Here is a 16,183-nt window from a genome sequence, read left to right on the forward strand (position 1 = left end):
CTGGACCGCACAGCCACAGGGGACAGCCACGGAGGGCTGCACACTCACCACTGTCGGCCAGGTAGTGCATCCGGGGAGCTGCAAGGAGAGCAGAGCCGGGCGTCACAGAGGACCGAGTGCTCCACACCATGCAGAGCTGCCCAGCTGCCAGCCCCATGGGTCCTCCTTGGGGCTCCTGGGAGCCCAGCAGGGCTGAGAGGCTCCCTGAGCATCCCCATCTCCGTGAGGGCAGATGTGCCATGAGGAAGAACAGCACGGTACGGGCAGGGGCATCTATGTTGCCAGGCCCTTCAACACCGCCAGCCCCTCCTGCAGCCCCAAGGGGAGAGGGGCTGGGTGCCCTGGGTGCTGTGCAGTGAGAGCGGCACAAGCAAGGAAGGCAACCCTGGGGCCAGGCAGCAGGTCTGGGGTGCCAGGAGGTCCCAGATGTGCCATTAGTGAGGAGGTACACACGCAGCGAGCCCAAAACAGGCCAGAGCGAAGCCAGCATGGCTGTGCTGTGAAATTCCCAAGGGACCCTTCAACCACCCAGTGAGGCACTCACCAGGCCACCCGGACTGCAAACACCCGCCGGGCAATACCCCATCCCAGCTGCGGCACAGGGAATGGATGGAGCCCTCCAGAGAGGAAAAGAGTCTCCCACCTGGCACCAGCACCTCTCCCACCACCCCACCCCTGTCCTTCCCTCTGCACCCCAGCAAACTTCCCACAGGGAATGGGGCCATGCAGTGCCGGGTGGGATGGACAGATGGACAGGGCTGTCCTTACAGCCATTGAGGGAGCCCTCGTAGCCAGCCGTGTGCAGGGCTTCTCTGCTGCTGGCCGAGCTGCGAGGGGGTGTCCAGGGGTCTGCGTAGGAGTTGGACCGAGCCTTCATCTCCTCCCTCAGGATCAGCCTGCCGATGCCGCTCTGGATCTGGGTGGGGGGAAAGCCACTTTTGCACCCCTCCTTTCCTCACCCGGCCCTTCCTGACCACTGGCACATCGTGGCAGGGCACGGCACCTCCTGGTATGGGCCCAGCACCTCCCATCTGCTCCCTTGTCCTCAGGGACGAGGTGCTGGGGTGGGGTGTCTGGGCAAGGGGCGTGCGTCCCCCCCCTCGAGGGAGATCACTCACCTTGTGCATGCCTCGGTCATACCCGTCCTCCTCACCTCCTGACGAGAACCTCCGGGCCCGGGGGGCTGCAAGGAGACACGTCAGGGGGTCAGATGGGGGTGAAGGTAGAAGCAGGTGGGGAGGAGACAGTCCCCAGCTGCATGGGGACAGCCAAGTCTCAAGGGCTGCTAGGATTTTGGGGTCACTTTGGCAGGTGTCTCAGCTCAACCCCACCTTCGGGTCCAAACCCAGCTCAGGATGGGGGTTCCCTCCCAGGAGTGGATGAGCTTGGAGGCAGGAATGGGTTTCCCTTTCTGCTAGCACCATGGGGGGTTGTTACCTTTGGGGGAGCCTTGGAAGGACCAGTACTCTGACTCAGAATGGTAATACGGGTCAGGGGAGTAGGCAGGGCTGTACTTGGATGACTGTGCAATGTCTTCACTGGTTTTGCTTTTCGTTGCTGCAGGGAGGTTGTCTGCAAAAGGAGCAGGGAGAGCTGTAATGATGACCCTGAGTCTCACCAGCAGGACTTGCAAAGATCCACCCAGGACAAAGGCAAATCCTCTTCCCTCCCCTCTTCCCAGTGACCACCAGTGATTTATGTCTGGGACAGCACAGAGCAGAGCTGGGAATAATCTATTTTCAAACTGCTGACACCTCCTGGAGATAAGGGTGCAGAGGCAGATGGTGGAGACAGTCACAAGCAGAGGAGCTGGAAAGGGACCCAAACAGCTCATAGCCCACAGCACCAAGACAAGCTCTGGCTCCTGCAAAGAGGTTGCCCCCAGCCCCAGTACCACCAGGGCCACCGACCTCCCCGTGCCCCTGTGCCTCAGGCTGTCCCATCACCTGGAGGGCTATAACTGCACAGGCAGGAGGGGATGGAGGAAAGCTCAGTCCCGGTGGGGAAAGGGCTCTTGGAGGGTTACTGCCAGGGGAAGGCAGCAGTGGGCTGTACAGCAGGGGGGGAGCAGAGGGGTGACCCCATCAACTCTGACTCTGGCAGGGGCTCAGCACCCCATGGCAGGGCCACACACAGAGCTCTGCTCAGTCTGGGGGCTGAGCCTTGGCAGCACACGAGAAACCCAAGGGTGAGCCCTGCTCCCTTCCCCCAAGGCCAGGGGACTCACAGGGGAAGGAGCACCAAGGACAGGCTGCGTGGCAGAGCCATCCCACCACCCCAAGCAGGGGCAGGGGACCCTGCCAACAGCAGCTACTTACAGCAGCGGGTGCAGCCAGCAGCAGGGCGGCGGGAGTTGGGCAGGTGGGAAGGGAAAGCCCAGGGAGAGAGAAGAGACAGAGTTACTGCTTGGGGGGAGCTGCTGTCCCCCTACGCACAGAAGCAAGCAGGGAGAGCACAAGCCAGCCCTGCTGAGAAACACCAAACACCCCTGTGCCTCCTCCCCGGTCTTCAACATCCCCTGCTCCCCGGGCCCATTCTACCCTGGAGCATCTGTCCAGGACAGGCTGTGATTTTCCTCCAAGGCTCCAGATGAAACTGCAAATTACCTTCTTCATCCCTTTCCTGCAGCTGCTCTGGCTCCTGGCATCAGCTAGCAACGGCCACTCTCTTCCCCTCTACCACCCCTCTGTGCACTCACTCCCCCTCCCATGGCTATCCTTGTCCCTGGCGCTGCTGACAGCCTTCGCCTGCCTTCCTTGCAACAGGGATGTGGTTCAAAGCTGCCTTTTTCTCACACTGAACCCTGCATTCTGCTGCTCAGAGGGGAAGCAGGACCATTAGCCCACCAAAGCCTGCTCACCCTGATGCCTGCTCCCATCTCCTGCCCTGCCCCAAATGCAACTCAGCCAGACCGAGCCCCACACTGGTACCCTGCCCCGCTTGCCCCGTGGAGCAGAGCCCAGTGTGCAAATGGCAGACCGTACCGTGTCGCTTATAGATGGGGGGTTTCCGGTAGATGTTACTCTCGCCGGCAGCTGGTGGCAGAAGAAAGAAAGAAAAGGAAGAAAAAAAGGAAAGAAGGGAGGAAGGGGAGGTCAGCATGGGCGTGCTGAGAGCGGACAGGACAAAGGTCCTGCAGGAGATGCTACCCCCACATCACGTTTCCATCACACAACCGCCTCCAGGTCCACGCGTCCCACAGGAGTGCAGTGCCAGGCCAGGGCCAGGCAGGCTCCAGGACGGGCAGCAGGAGCACGGTCCCGGGGCTGCCTTCGGGCAGCAGTGCGCACAGAGGACATGCAGTGAGCGCCCCAGCGTCAGCATGCACCGTGGGGCGGCGGGCGCTGCAGGCCCCGGGAGGGAGCGGCACAGCCAGGAACCACCGGCCACCCCTGCCAGCCGGCAGCAATGCACCACGGCTCACGCTGGTGCGGTTTCTTGGGGGTGCCAGCATCTGGAAGAACCATCTGCAATCTACCTGGGGTGAAACAACATCAGCCAAAGCCTCTTTCCGCAGCAGAGAGAGAAAAGAGCGAGCTGGGAGGGAAAGCGAGCTGGAGCCTGGCACTGAGAGCTATGGTCCCCGGCAGGGACCAGGCAGCAGAGCTGGCGGAGCAGGGAGGGGGCCATCCATAAACCACCGACCATCAGTGGGAGGGCAGGGCAGGGCAAGCAGCAGGGCCAAACCCTGGCAGTGATGGGATGGGAGCAGGGGACCATGGTGGGGAGCCTCTGGGTGTCCCCACGGTGCTGTCCCAGGGCATCAGCTACACATTGTGGAGGACAAGGGCAGAGGGAGATGCCTACAGCTGAGCAGGCTGGTCTGGGGCTCTGGCCCCCCTGCACCTGCTGAAGGATGGATGGGCAGCTCTGCCTGCTTCCCTCCCCACTCTCCCCTTCTGCCCGCTCTGTCCCCGTGGGCTCTGTGTGGCCGGGAGCGGGTGATGGCCCTTACCTGGTGGCCCCCTGCAATCCCTGCAGAAGGGGAGCAGGCATCTGGCAAGCCCAGAAGACTCTGGGGGGAGGGAGCAGCGGGCCCTAGGGGGAGTATAAAATAGTCATCTGTAGCGGATGGGTGCAGAAAGGCCTCTGGCAGACATGCTTCGGCTCGTGATCCTGGGGGGGAGGCAGGGAAGGGACAGGTTCTCCGCATGGGACTTGTCTTCGTGTGGGGGGTGGAGGAAGGTCGGGGAAGAGGAAGAAGAGGGATATTGCAAGGATCAAGCAGACTCTGGGCGGCTCTGGGACGTCCAGGTGGTGATGGGGAAGGAGGAGGGTTCAAGCTGCAGGTCCTGTTTATGGATGGCCTCTACCAGGGGTAGATCCTGCTGCCAGCTGGCTCTAGGCAGGCGGTGGAGCTACGCATGCGACACAGGGGGGACGGCACATGCGGGCATGCCACAGACACGGCGCTTCCCCGGGAACCGGGGAGCTCCAGAGCCTACCTGGGATGTGGAAATGCTTGGGTGCTTGGTATGAGGTTGGAGTGGAGGACCTCACATCTAACTGGCTATAGTAGGGGGAGCTGCGCCCGCTCTCGGTGCCTACGCGGTGCCGAGCAGAAGCAGCCATAAGTGACCGAGAGAGAACAAGAGGCAGAAGAAAACGGGTGTTAAATGCAGCGGTGTTAGAAGAGTGGGGGGTGACAGGGACATGTGCCAGGCCACAGTCCAGGATGGGGCGTGATGGAGCAGGGGAAGATTTCCCGCATCTCCGGAGGAAGGCGGGATGCAGAGGAACCGTGTGCTGGTGCTGTTCCAGGGCAGCAGGTTGCCCCGACGCTGGCGAGATGAAAGCCGAGCGTGCTGCAGAGGCAAACGGTGACGGCGCCTTGGCGGTGCAGCGTGGGGGTAGCTCAGGGAATGCAGGACCTCTGGAATTACTGACCTCGGATTTTCCCAGTGGTTCCTCCCCAGCTCCAAAGGACAGAAGACATGGCACAGACACACTCTGTTTCTTCCCCTGACACGCTCCAGGGTGCGCGCACACGAGCGCGTGTGTAAGGACTCCCCTTACAGCTCTGGCTGGGCACAAGCACTCTCATGCACGCCCCTCCCAGAGTTACCAAGCCAGCTGAGGGGTCTTTACTGGACCTGGGAGTCACTTCTTTCCCCACCCCATCCTCCATGAGCCCCAGCTCAGGTCTGAGCCAGGACAAAGGCCCCTTGAGCTCTGATGAGTCAGGGGAACCAGAGGATGCACACAGCAGAGTTGGTCACTGCCTCTCAGCTCCTGTTGCTGTCAGCCCCCCATGGACCCCCCCAGACCTCCCACTTGCTTGCCAGAGGAGGGACCACTGAGGTCCCCTTGGGGAAGCAGGGGACACTTCGGTGGTCCCTGCTCCACTTGGGGGTCTGAGCTTAACTCAGCCTGAGGTTGCAGATGAAATCCTCACCTGAGCGGTAGAAATGGTGGGGGGACCTCGGGATGGTGGGGGACATGCCCTGGCGGCTGTAGGTGGGGGAGTCGATGTAGCCAGGGCTGGAGGCTCGCCTCTGCCGTGTGTCAAAGCTCTCGTAGATGTCCTGGGGACAGGGAAAGGCATGGAGAGAAGCAGGGTTAGAGCTGGCAGGGTGAGGGATGAGGCAGTCCTGCAGGGAGGTGTCCCATGGACAGGGGTCCTCATGCTTGTGGCAGCCCAGGAGGGTGCATGCTCTGCGGCATGACATGCCGGGCAGCGTGTGTTTCCTCTGCGGCTGGAGGGGGTCCTCAGGCTGCTCTGCCTCCCCAGTGCCAAAGTGCAGGCAGCGAAGCCCAGGGTTTGGGACCAGGTGACGGTGTCTGGCCAGAGGCTTTCACCCCCTTGCCTGGAGATCATCCCTTTCCCTGTGCCTGTTCCCAATAACTGGTGTCCCCCTCCACAGGGCAGAAGCTGCATGCTGGGTCCACTCTGCCAGGGAAGGCTTGCCTGCTGCTCTTCCCGGGGCCCAAAGGACAGGACCCTCGTGGACAGGGTCCCCCCATCTCCCCCCACCTCAGGGCAGCACCCGGGCAGAGGGACGTTCAGCAGAGCACTGCAGCAGCAGCAGGTAACAGACCCCTCGGTGCCTGGTGGGGGCATTACCTGTGAGTACGGGGAGAGGGTCCCCAAGGACTGGAGGCAGCAGGAGGCAAAGGGGGGGAGAGAGAGAGACAGACAGACAGCACACGGTTAAGGGGACGGTGACAGACTGGTGTCCCACAGCAGCTCGTTTGCCCCGTGTTACAGCCACATCACAGCTGCCAGGCAGCGGGGGCGGCAGGTGGCACAGCCAGAGCTGAACTGCGGCAGGACCCTGGGCAGGGAGCCCCTGGCCAGGAGGGGACCTGGCGTGAGGATGGCACCTCCTGAATCGGCAGCCTGCGCCCTTTCTCAGAGACCTTGGTGGAGCGGCTGCAAGGGGAACGGCGGCCACCGGCCCCACAGTGCCCCACAGCGGGCCATGGCCTGGAGGAAACCAGACTTGTGACAATCCTTAGGACTGGAGATGTAAGAGCTGCTGCTGCTGCTGACCATTACAAAGTCCTCTTCCAGGACCACCTCAGGTCCCCCAGCGCTGTGTGAGCTGCTCAGACCCGCTTCTTCCATGGACTTACTGAAACAATCCAGCAGCCCCAGCCTGCCTGGGGGACCGGGGAAGGGCAGTCCCATGCCACATGCTGCTCAGACATCATCTCGCCACACGCTTCCAAATACTCACTTACCAAGCCCCCTTCCCCTGGCTGTGGGGCCAGCACCCAACAGGGGCAGCCCCACCATGCTCCAGAGATGCCACGCTGGGGCTGGGTGACCAGGAGGCTTGCCTGCCAGGGGCCAGGCTTTGGGCTGAGCCTGCTGGCTGTCTGTCCCTCCACCCCAGAGGGATGCACGTGTGCTGCATGCCCTCCTCCTCTCCCGCTGTGGGCTGCAATGGGTGAGCTCCCTGCCACATCACTCCCGAGGGTGACATCTCCTCCCGCACAAGCGCTGTCTGTCCCTGCACGTCGGGTCCGCGGCACAGTGTGGGCAGGGAGCTGCCATCAGCTGATAAGGTTACTAGTTTCTTTCTTTCTTTACAGTAGCAGCACCAAGATTTCTCTTCCAGCCCAGGCCCTCTTCCCAGTGACAGGGAGCCTCGGGGAGAGGTCTTACCCCCACTCCTGCCTCCCTGCCGTATTCCCACTGGAGTAAGCAAACTCATGCAGTTTTCCCCATCACCCTGAATCAGGACCCAGCTCCCTGCACAGCCCGGCATTGGGCATATCGAGACTCAGTACCTCCCCATAGCTATATCTCTCCAGCGTCTCATCCGACGTGTATCTGTGATAGGGCTCGTAGGAAATGAGGTCAGGACGCTGGACTTCATAGATGGCTTTAATCTTGGGAAGAGCTGCCAGGTCTTTGTAATTAAGGATCTCATTATCCACTTTAGCCTAGGGAGAGGGAGAGACAGAGACAGAGAGACGGAAAGGAAGAGGAGGAGAGAAGGAAGGGGAGGCTGGAGCACACAGTGTGGAGCCAGCACAGAGCAGACAAAGCCCACCATCACCCCAGCAGCAGGAAGAGGTAAGAGGAGATGCCCGAGAGGCAGCAGCGGGAAGGGGCAGAGGAGCTGGGAGGGTGGGACTGTGTCCCTCCGAGCGCTCCTGCTTTGTGCCAACGGCACTGGTGGCACGGCATGCTGCTGGGGAGAGCGGGCACAGCTTGTCTGTGCTATCCCCAAATGCTGAGCTTGTCCCTGGAGGACACCTCATGCTGCAGAGCAGCACCAGGAACTGCCGCTCCCTTCCTTGGGGCCAGAGCATCCGTCCTGCCCTGCGCGGGTGAGGGGCAGAGCTGTACTTACGCAGATGACGCGGTTTGGGGAGCCAATGCTGGAACCAGGGGGTGAGATGGAGGTTTCTGATGTCCTTCTGTGCTGTGGAGGTAGAAAAGCAGAGGACATGTGAGAGCATGCTGAGGAGGGACCCCTGAGCAGACGCAATGCTGGGTGCAGCAAGCAATTCGTTGGTTTTGGGGCTTAATTTCACTCAAGGTCCAGTTCCTCTGCCCTTTCATCCTCTCGCTGCGGGTGCCCACAACCTTGCAGGCTGCCCTGCCATCCGGCTTTGCGCCCTGGTCTCTCTTGAGGGCAGATCTGGAGTCAGGCAAGTGGCCTGGCAAGACCCAGCGGGCAGCCGTCCCCGTGGCCAGCCAGGCGCAGACAGGGAGCAACAGCACAGGGGGTGCGGGGGGGTGCAGAGGGGACTGCTGTGCCCCCTCCCCGGCTGGGGCATGGGCTACTGCCAGCCAGGAGCCAGGGCCCCGCTAACACCCACCATCCTCCGGGCAGTGGAGACAGAGCTCATGCCAGCCTCGGGAAGCCACCCTGGGCTTGGACGCTGCCACAACAGTTCACCTCCAGCAGGGACTCGGGGGCAACACCACACGGGACACGGCACCTCTCGGAGATGCCCCTCGCCCTGCTGCCTACCTTTAGCTTCTTCTCTGCTCTGGCCGCCTGCTTGCAGATGGGGTGCCACACTTCAGAGCCTGCAACGCAGCAAAGGGAAAGTCTTTCAGCTCCATGCACAGCTCACCCCTGCTGCTAGGGATTGTCCAGCTCCCCCTGCCATGGGGGAGCCCCGTCCTATCCCTGCCGCCTCCAGCACTGACCTGCAGCCCACGGTCCCCTGGGGGGCATGTGTCAGTGCTCTCCCTAGTTGCATTGAGCGACTGGTGTTATAGGAGTGCAACTCCTGCATGCTTGGGGGTAGCTCCTGGGGGGCCCTGCAGGGGCAGGAGGTAGGAACTGGAGTCTCTCCGTGGGGAGCAGAGCAGGAGAGAGGCAGTGAGCCCCAAGGATGCAGAAGGGGGTCACCTGCTGGGTCCCACCAGCTTTCCTGGGTGCCTTCTCCACTACAGCACAGCCACAGGCATGTGCCCACTGGGAAGGCAGGGCAGTGGGCACCGGGTGTCTGTACTAAGAAACGAAACAACTCCCAAGCACAGAGATGTAGTGGCCAACACTAAACTCTGACAGCAAACCCAGGTGTGATTTTGGCCCAGCACAACCAGTGCTCAGCCAGGCAGCTCCTGCTGGTTAAACTCAGGGTAACACTGAGCCCAGGACATCCACAGCCCCTCACATGCCCTCTGGGCTGGAACCAGCAAAGCCACCAAGCTTTGCCCAGGTGTGCCCCGGGTTGGATGCTGAGCACACCCATCCTGCTGCTGCCCATGACAGGGCCTTGCTGGGACCCCCACTCCAGCTCTCTCAGTGCACAGTTCCGCCTTTGCCACCCGTGGGATCATTAGTGACAGGCAAGCACAGGTTACTGAGAGAAAACAAACCCTCCCTCTGCACTTAAAATAGCCCCTAAGGCAGCTCCAGGCATGGAGGAGCTCCTGCTGAAACCAAACCCAAACCATCCAGCTGTGCCGAGGGAAAGCCTTACCCCTCTGGTGCTGCTTGCAGCATAACCTGGACGGGGGGAGTTGGGGGCAGTAGGGAAAGGGTCCCGGACCACCCTCCCATGGGGCTGAGGAAAGCGGGGAGCCAGGCACCCTGTGCCCCTCCCAGCCTCTATTCACTGGGTGCAGGCCAGGGACACAGCCAGGCATGCCCAGCAGCGCTCCCCAGCTGTGCAGGGGGACTCGCAGGGAGCAAAAAGCTGCCAACGAGGAACAAAGTCTCCTCCAGCTCAGTGGCAGGGAAGGTTTCATGGAGAGAAATGATTGCCACGCAGCTCAGGACGAGCACAAGGTCTGGGGAGCAGAGAAGGGTTCTCTGGCATTGCTGCACAGAGACCTTTTTGGCACCAATTGCCACGAGGACCCAAACCCCAAATGCCCCCACAGCCAGCACCTCCGCACAGCCAGGCTGGTCCATGCCTCAGTGCGGGGCAGGGGAGTCCCTTCCTGCCGCAGCGGGATCCCTACCTGTGAGGTACATCTCCTCTCCTTCTGTGAACATCTGGTGGCAGCGGACACATCTGGCACAGGTGGGGTGGTAGTGCTTCCCTCCTGCCTGCAAGGGTGAGCAGAGAAGAGGAGCCCCTGAGCAAGGCAGGACATGGTGACCTGCTCACATCCCTGAGGGCGAGCGGCCCTGGCATCGCTCGCTGCTGCAATGACAAGGTGAATGGTGGAAAACTGCCCAGGGTGGCCTTGGAGACCTCCACAACACACAGAGAAATACACAAAATACAGGCTTCCTTTTGCTGTCAGATTCTCCCTGGCTACCATTGCCAGCCCCTATCCCTCAAGAAACATTTCTTCTTCTGTGAAGTCATGCCCAAACTTCAGCGCTAGCAACGTGCTATTCCCCAGCTGGTTGGGAGCTGGGCTGCTCCCTTTGCTCTTTGACAGGGATGATAGCTTTAACTGGTGGCTTGTTTCCACTCAAAGCGTCTGCTAGCATTTCAATTATAGGCTTGTTTCCTGGGCTGGGAGCTGGGAGGCAGGAGCTGGCTCAGGGCAGGAGGAACCCGGGCTGTGCTGTTAGAGCTCGACCCCAAAGGACATTTTACTCCCATAATAATCCAAGAGAAGAGGAAGGATAATTTAAGGTGGCAGAGGGAAGATGAGGCTCTTGCTGAGAAGGAAGGGGGTTAGGATAGAGGGCTGGAGCCGGTTTGAAACAGGGAGGATCAACAGGAAAATGTGCTGCGAGGATAACTGAGAATCTGCTGGTTGGTTGCCCATAAAAATAAACCTGGAATTCAATGTCATTGGGGTGCAGATGGCAGCCAGTAGCTTTTCCGGTTTATTCCAAAAATGAGTGGAAGGTTTTAGGGCAGGTAGGGGAGATGAGTGGGAGAGTTTGGACCCCTCTTCCTTTCACTACAGTGCACCCCAATGCAGGGAGGAGCAGCCCTGCACCCCAGGCACCTCCCTGTACCAGCTGGCAGCAGCACAACGTACTCCTGGGCTGGCCTGAGTGAGCCCACAGCCCAAACACCCCCAGTTCACACCCAAAAGCTTGATAACGCAGCAGGGAAGTCACCGGTGGGAGGGCTGCAGAGACAGACCCACCATGAACGCAGAGGAGCGGTAAGGAAGGCCCTGGCCCCAGTCCCCCAGGCTCTCTGGTGGGATGGGAGAGGTCCCCGTGGCAGCCCCAGCAAGCAGCCGCCCTGAGCCCCAGCCCAGCCACAGCACCCCACGGCAGGGACTCGCACTGACTACATTGCCACCCTGAGCAAACACACTGGCTGGTTCCAGGCTGTACAGATGCAAAACCAATTTTACCCCTAAAAGCCTCATCTGGAGCCCCCGGTGTCGACATTGTGCCAGCAGGCTCATTGTGTCCCACACCCATTGCTCCAGGAAGGTGACCCACCGCTCCACCAAGGCAGAGGCTGCCCAAGGACAGCCAGTTCCTCCTGCTCTGCCCGAGCCCCGGTGCACAAAGCCCTGCTAGGGCAGCTGCCCATGCCGGCACCGTGCCAGCACCCTTCTGCAGCAGGCACCCACCAGCCAGTGCTGTGCACCCACAGCAGGCACACTGAGCTGCACCAGTTGGAGGAAATGGCTGTAAACGCCGGGAACAGAGATGAAAAATAACCCAGCTAAAGCCCAGCTCCTACACATTTCAGGTCAGTGTGCCTGCAGTTCCCATCACTTGTATTTCCAGCTGGCTAGAGAGTGCTAATGCAGGGGACATGGGGCCCTGGTGACTGATGTGCCACCTTCCCCTGTCCCTCTCAATCGAGCGTGGGTTTGGTGCTCTGGGACCCTCTTAGTATCCCCAAAATCTTGGTGTGCTGGGGAAAAAAAAAAACCCTATCTAGACTACATGGACTAATGTCACAGGTCAGACCATGCCAAAAGGGGATGCTTTGCAGATCAGAGTGTGGGTGTGGAGGGACCCTGCCTGCTCCCCCAGCGGTATGCACTAGCCCAGTCCCAACTTTCATTTCAATGCAGACCTTCTCCAAAAAACACCCAACACTCCTCCTTGAGGACCAACTCTCCAAACCATGCACAAACCTTGTTCCTTTTATATTGGTTAATATTACAGCTCGTAAAAGGCCGGTAGAGGCTGCGGGGGAAGAGACCTGCTCGTTATCACTTGGAGTCCCTTAAAGACTCATTAATCATCCAAGCTTGGCTGTGCAGCTCGGAGCAGTTGGGAAAGCCCAGAGGCTGCCGGGATAGCATGAGAAGGCTCCTTAAAGCCTAAAATTATTTAAAGGCACCCTTTCCATTTCACTTTCTGCCGGAGAAGACAAAGCCTGTGCTTTTATAGATCATTCAAATCAATGAGCAGGCACGTACTTGGGGAGGGTGGGGAGCGCAGGCTCAACCCTGCCCGTGGGGAGGTGAGGGGTGCCCACAGCACCCACACATTCCATGGTGCTTGCCTGGCACAGCCCTCCAGCACCCAAACAGACAGCTTGGGACAACTTGGCACCATGATGGCACCTGTGAGGAAGCGGCACCTTGACTCTGTCTGTGGGGACCCCGGCACTAAGGCACGTTACTTCCAGCCCACGGAGTCCCATTGCACAAGAAGGGCACCCAGGCGTGGGTGCGGCAGGCAAGGTGCTAATGCGAGATGACTGCTGCCCAGAGCATCTCGTGGGATTCAGCCAGCTTCTTCCCACGGCCCAGCATGGGCGGGCAGAGCTGGCTGGCCCCTCCAGCCAGGAAGAACAGATGCTGGGAGCGGAGCTGGGGTTGGAGGGCACAGGGGGAGGTGGAGAGAGCCAGGAGAAGAGCCAGGGGCGAGGGACTGTCCCCTCATCACTGCCCCAGGACCATGTCCAGCTTGCCAGTGAGCTGCTGCTACCCCCACACTCGTCATGCCCTGCAGAGCTGCTCTCTGTCCGTCCCCTCAGATGTGCAGCAGCAGGAACATCCTGTGCTCGTCCTGACTCCGCTGTGATTGCACTGAGTGAGGAAAACCCCAAGAGCAATGCAACAAGTGGCTCAGAGGCAGCGGTGCTGACGGTGCAAGCCAGGCTGGCAGCACAGTCTCCCAGCCCGGGGCAGGCGTCCCAGGTCCCCTCTGGCTTCTCTCACCCACCCTCAGACACTGAACATCTCACACCATTAGCACCCAGCCTGCTTAACCTGCTGGGGAGGCTGAGGATGCTCTGTCCTGGCACGGGGTTATTGGGGACCAGACTGCCCAGCGGAGCAGCGTCAGGGATTTGATGTCAGGGGAGCCTCTGGCTTCACCCTGCTCCATTCAGATATTTGCTCATCAAGTAGCCCCGTGATGGGCAGTCAGCCCATGGCAGCCACTGCAGTGCTGAGCTCATGCTCACAGCAGCCAGCAGCAGGACTGCTGCCGAAGCCTGGAGTCAGCAGAAAGCCTCCCCAAGCAGAGGCTGATCCCTGAAGAGGGGGAGGTGCTGGAGGGCTCCTGGCACCTGCCTCCAACTTCAGGAGAGGTTCCCTGGCTGCTCTCAGGCCAGGCCAGCCAGCAGAACCGGAGGGGGTGACCACTTCTTGGTATGCTGTGAGAGAAACAGGCTGGAGTTGTCCTAGAACAGCTCTCAGCAGCCTGGAGACCTACACTGCCACTGCCACTCCAGCCCACAGCACCTGCTGTCTGGCTCGCTGTGGAGCCACGGTACCTCTAATTTTGGGATACAGCTTCCTATTGCTGCTGTCCGGGGATGGCAGAGATGTGAGTACCAACGTTGTCCCGGGAGTGTTTCCCTCCCGCTCAGCTGCGCAGAAGGGAAGGTCTCAGGAGTGACTGATCATGCTTTCAGCACTGCTGCCTCTCAAGGCCACCACAGTCTGGATCCATAGTATCACCAGGGGGTCTAAAAATCACAATAGGCTTCATTCTGACATCTTTCTCTAGGCTTCCTGAGCCTTTAGTTTACCCTCAGACAAAATCTTCTGTCTTTTTTTTATCCCTGCAAACATTGGAGTAGAAACAGAAAGCATGACAGGACACTTCACCTCCAGGAGCAGGGACAACAGACAGGATGGGACTGACAGACCAGCCCTGACAGACCTCTCTGTCCCTCCCCAGCAGCAACCCCCACTCCCCTTACCAGCTGTGCAGCTCCACCATTGCCCAAAACATGCTCCACAGCCATCTGCACCCACGCCTTGCTGCGGGGTCCCCGTGGGATCCCTGCACCCCTCGGTGGCTCTGCCAGAGTGGCTTCTGCTGGCCAGCAACACGATGAGCAAAGCCCCCTCTGGATTTGGCTAAGGGAATGGAACTCCCCCTGCTCCAGCTGCTTGCCCACGGGCAGGGTGCTGCAGCCCCTTGTCCGGGCTCAGCAGCGGGCAGCCATGCTGGATGTGTTTCCAAGGCAACAGGCAGGCTGCCTGCACAGGGATGCGCTCAGAAGGCAGGTTGGGGTGAGCACGGTGGGGACACTCCAGAGTCAGGCATGGTAGCAGCTGGTTAAGGCTAGTGTCCCCACATCTTGGGCTCTGGACATATCTCAGCATACCCAGGCTACCACTTGCTCTGGCTGCTCCTGGAGCTCCAGTACCCAAGCCATCTCTCCAAAGGTCTGCAGCACGGTGGTGCTTCTTCCCCCACTCCCACCCTCCAGAGAAGGTGGTCAGACTGTGTCTACACACCTCCCACAGGAAGAGCCATGGCCCCAAGAGACAGGATAGCGTGACAAGGGTGCAGGATGCTGAAACTCTAACTCCTCTCCAAGACATGGACCTCTGGGCAGGACACACGCGGTCCCTAGCACAGACCGGGACGAGGCGGCTGTGGCTCTGGGACTCACCTCCAGGACCCTGCCGCTGATGTACCGGTCGCAGGTCTCACACTTGATGCCGAACTGGGCATGGTAGTCAGACTCACAGTATGGGACGCCATCCCTTTGGGAGAGGAAGGAGAAGGGGGTGAGCGGTGGGGCAGCCCCAGGGAGTGCAGCCCAGCAGTGGCCAGCATGCCCACGCCTGCCGCCAGGACAGCAGCACTCACTTGCTGATGTACTCGCCGGTGAGGATGATCCCACATGTTTGGCACTTGAAGCAGCTGACGTGCCACTGCTTCTCCAGGGCCAGGAGGGACTGGCCTTGCTTGATCTCCTCCTTGCAGCCTGCGCAGTCTGAGGGGACAGAAGTGGGGGAGAGGAGCGTGGGACCACTGCAGGTCCCCAGCGGGGGGCTCGGCAGGAACACCCACGCCTGCTGGCCCACACCGAGGCACCCCAGCTATTTAACCTGGCACACCCCTTGCACCCAGAGGAAAGCTCTGCTCAAGGACGCCCTTTTCTAGGGAATGCTGCTGTTATAAACACCCTGCTCCTGAGACCAGTCCAGGGGTAGTCTCTTGGGGATCATTTCTTTATGGAGAATCATTTCTTTGTGGGAATATGCCACCTCTGGTTGTTCCCAGCAAAGGAGCCAGGAGAAAAACCTCCTGCTGAGGCTGGGACCTCTGAGGCACCGCTGGCACCCAGCCACCCTGAACAAGCACCTGCCACAGCACAGAGCCGGCTCTCCCTGCTGGGTGGCAAGCTCAGGCCAGGGCAAGTGCATGGGCTGCTGGGGCCATGCTGGCCCAGCTGGTCCCCGGGGGCTCCCCTCCAGGGCAGGAATAGTGGGAAGCGCCCAGCAGTGAGCACAGCAGAGGAAGGGCTGTGCTCTCCGGCAGCCGCGTCCGGCCCCGCTGCAGTATTTATGAGACTCCCTTCCTTCCCCACTTCCCCTGGCTCCTGTCAAGGCTGGGAGCAGGAAGCACATGGGCCTCGGACCCCTGACCTTGACCCCTCCTTGTCCTCTTCTCCCCCTGAGCAGCAGGTTTGCCCAGATGGGATTTCTCCTTAACCCCCTCTCTGCCACATCCCTCCCTGCTGCGGCACCAGGGGTGTGCAGCAGCACTGCACAGGCAGGCGTTTCCACTCAGCCCATCCCCAGGCAGCTCTGCACCAAGGCCCTGCCTGCTGGACAAAGTTAAGGGGGACAGATTTTTGACCCCTGGCAAAAAGCAGGCTGGCCAGCTCAGCTGAGCCAGGATCTGTTCCCTCTCTCACACAGGTCCTGCTGGGTTTTGAGTTGCTGGCAGGGCTGGAGCTGCAGGGAGAGGCTCAGCATCCTTTTTCTAGGGATCCTCCCTGCAGAGCATGCCAGTGCGGGCTCCAGCAGGCACACCTCCCTTGCCACCCCTTCTGGGTGACACTGCCAGGGCCACCTGGGCCACAAGGGGCACACGCAGGCAGCAGGCTACCTCTGGCTGCTGCCTGCAGCTGCCTATGAATAAAGCATGGTGCCCTCAGGTAACCCTGCTCTTCGGGCCAGGCA

The 16,183-nt window shown here is 60.5% G+C and overlaps 1 protein-coding gene across 11 annotated transcripts in view; it reads right to left on the reverse strand.

The window, feature by feature from the left end:
• ABLIM3 (actin binding LIM protein family member 3) overlaps nt 1-16,183 on the reverse strand; it is a 55,541-nt gene that overhangs the window by 2,605 nt on the left and 36,753 nt on the right. For 3 of the 11 annotated variants that reach the window (XR_012837737.1, XR_012837738.1, XM_075766501.1), the window contains exons 5-18: nt 14,862-14,988; nt 14,662-14,755; nt 9,881-9,968; nt 8,433-8,491; nt 7,806-7,877; nt 7,237-7,392; nt 6,065-6,094; nt 5,396-5,525; nt 4,446-4,544; nt 2,985-3,035; nt 1,438-1,572; nt 1,119-1,183; nt 769-916; nt 49-78 (exon numbers count right to left, since the gene is read on the reverse strand). Coding sequence is in view for 2 of the 11 variants with exons in the window: in XM_075766501.1 (XP_075622616.1) it covers nt 49-78; nt 769-916; nt 1,119-1,183; nt 1,438-1,572; nt 2,985-3,035; nt 4,446-4,544; nt 5,396-5,525; nt 6,065-6,094; nt 7,237-7,392; nt 7,806-7,877; nt 8,433-8,491; nt 9,881-9,968; nt 14,662-14,755; nt 14,862-14,988 (1,284 nt within the window). In the remaining 9 variants the exon portion in view is untranslated. The remainder of the gene's footprint in view (nt 1-48; nt 79-768; nt 917-1,118; nt 1,184-1,437; nt 1,573-2,984; nt 3,036-4,445; nt 4,545-5,395; nt 5,526-6,064; nt 6,095-7,236; nt 7,393-7,805; nt 7,878-8,432; nt 8,492-9,880; nt 9,969-14,661; nt 14,756-14,861; nt 14,989-16,183) is intronic. The other 8 variants (XR_012837739.1, XM_075766502.1, XR_012837740.1 and 5 more) reach the window with 7 other exon arrangements.

The sequence above is a fragment of the Balearica regulorum genome, chromosome 14 (assembly GCF_011004875.1).
Source record: "Balearica regulorum gibbericeps isolate bBalReg1 chromosome 14, bBalReg1.pri, whole genome shotgun sequence".
Classification (NCBI taxonomy): domain Eukaryota; kingdom Metazoa; phylum Chordata; class Aves; order Gruiformes; family Gruidae; genus Balearica; species Balearica regulorum.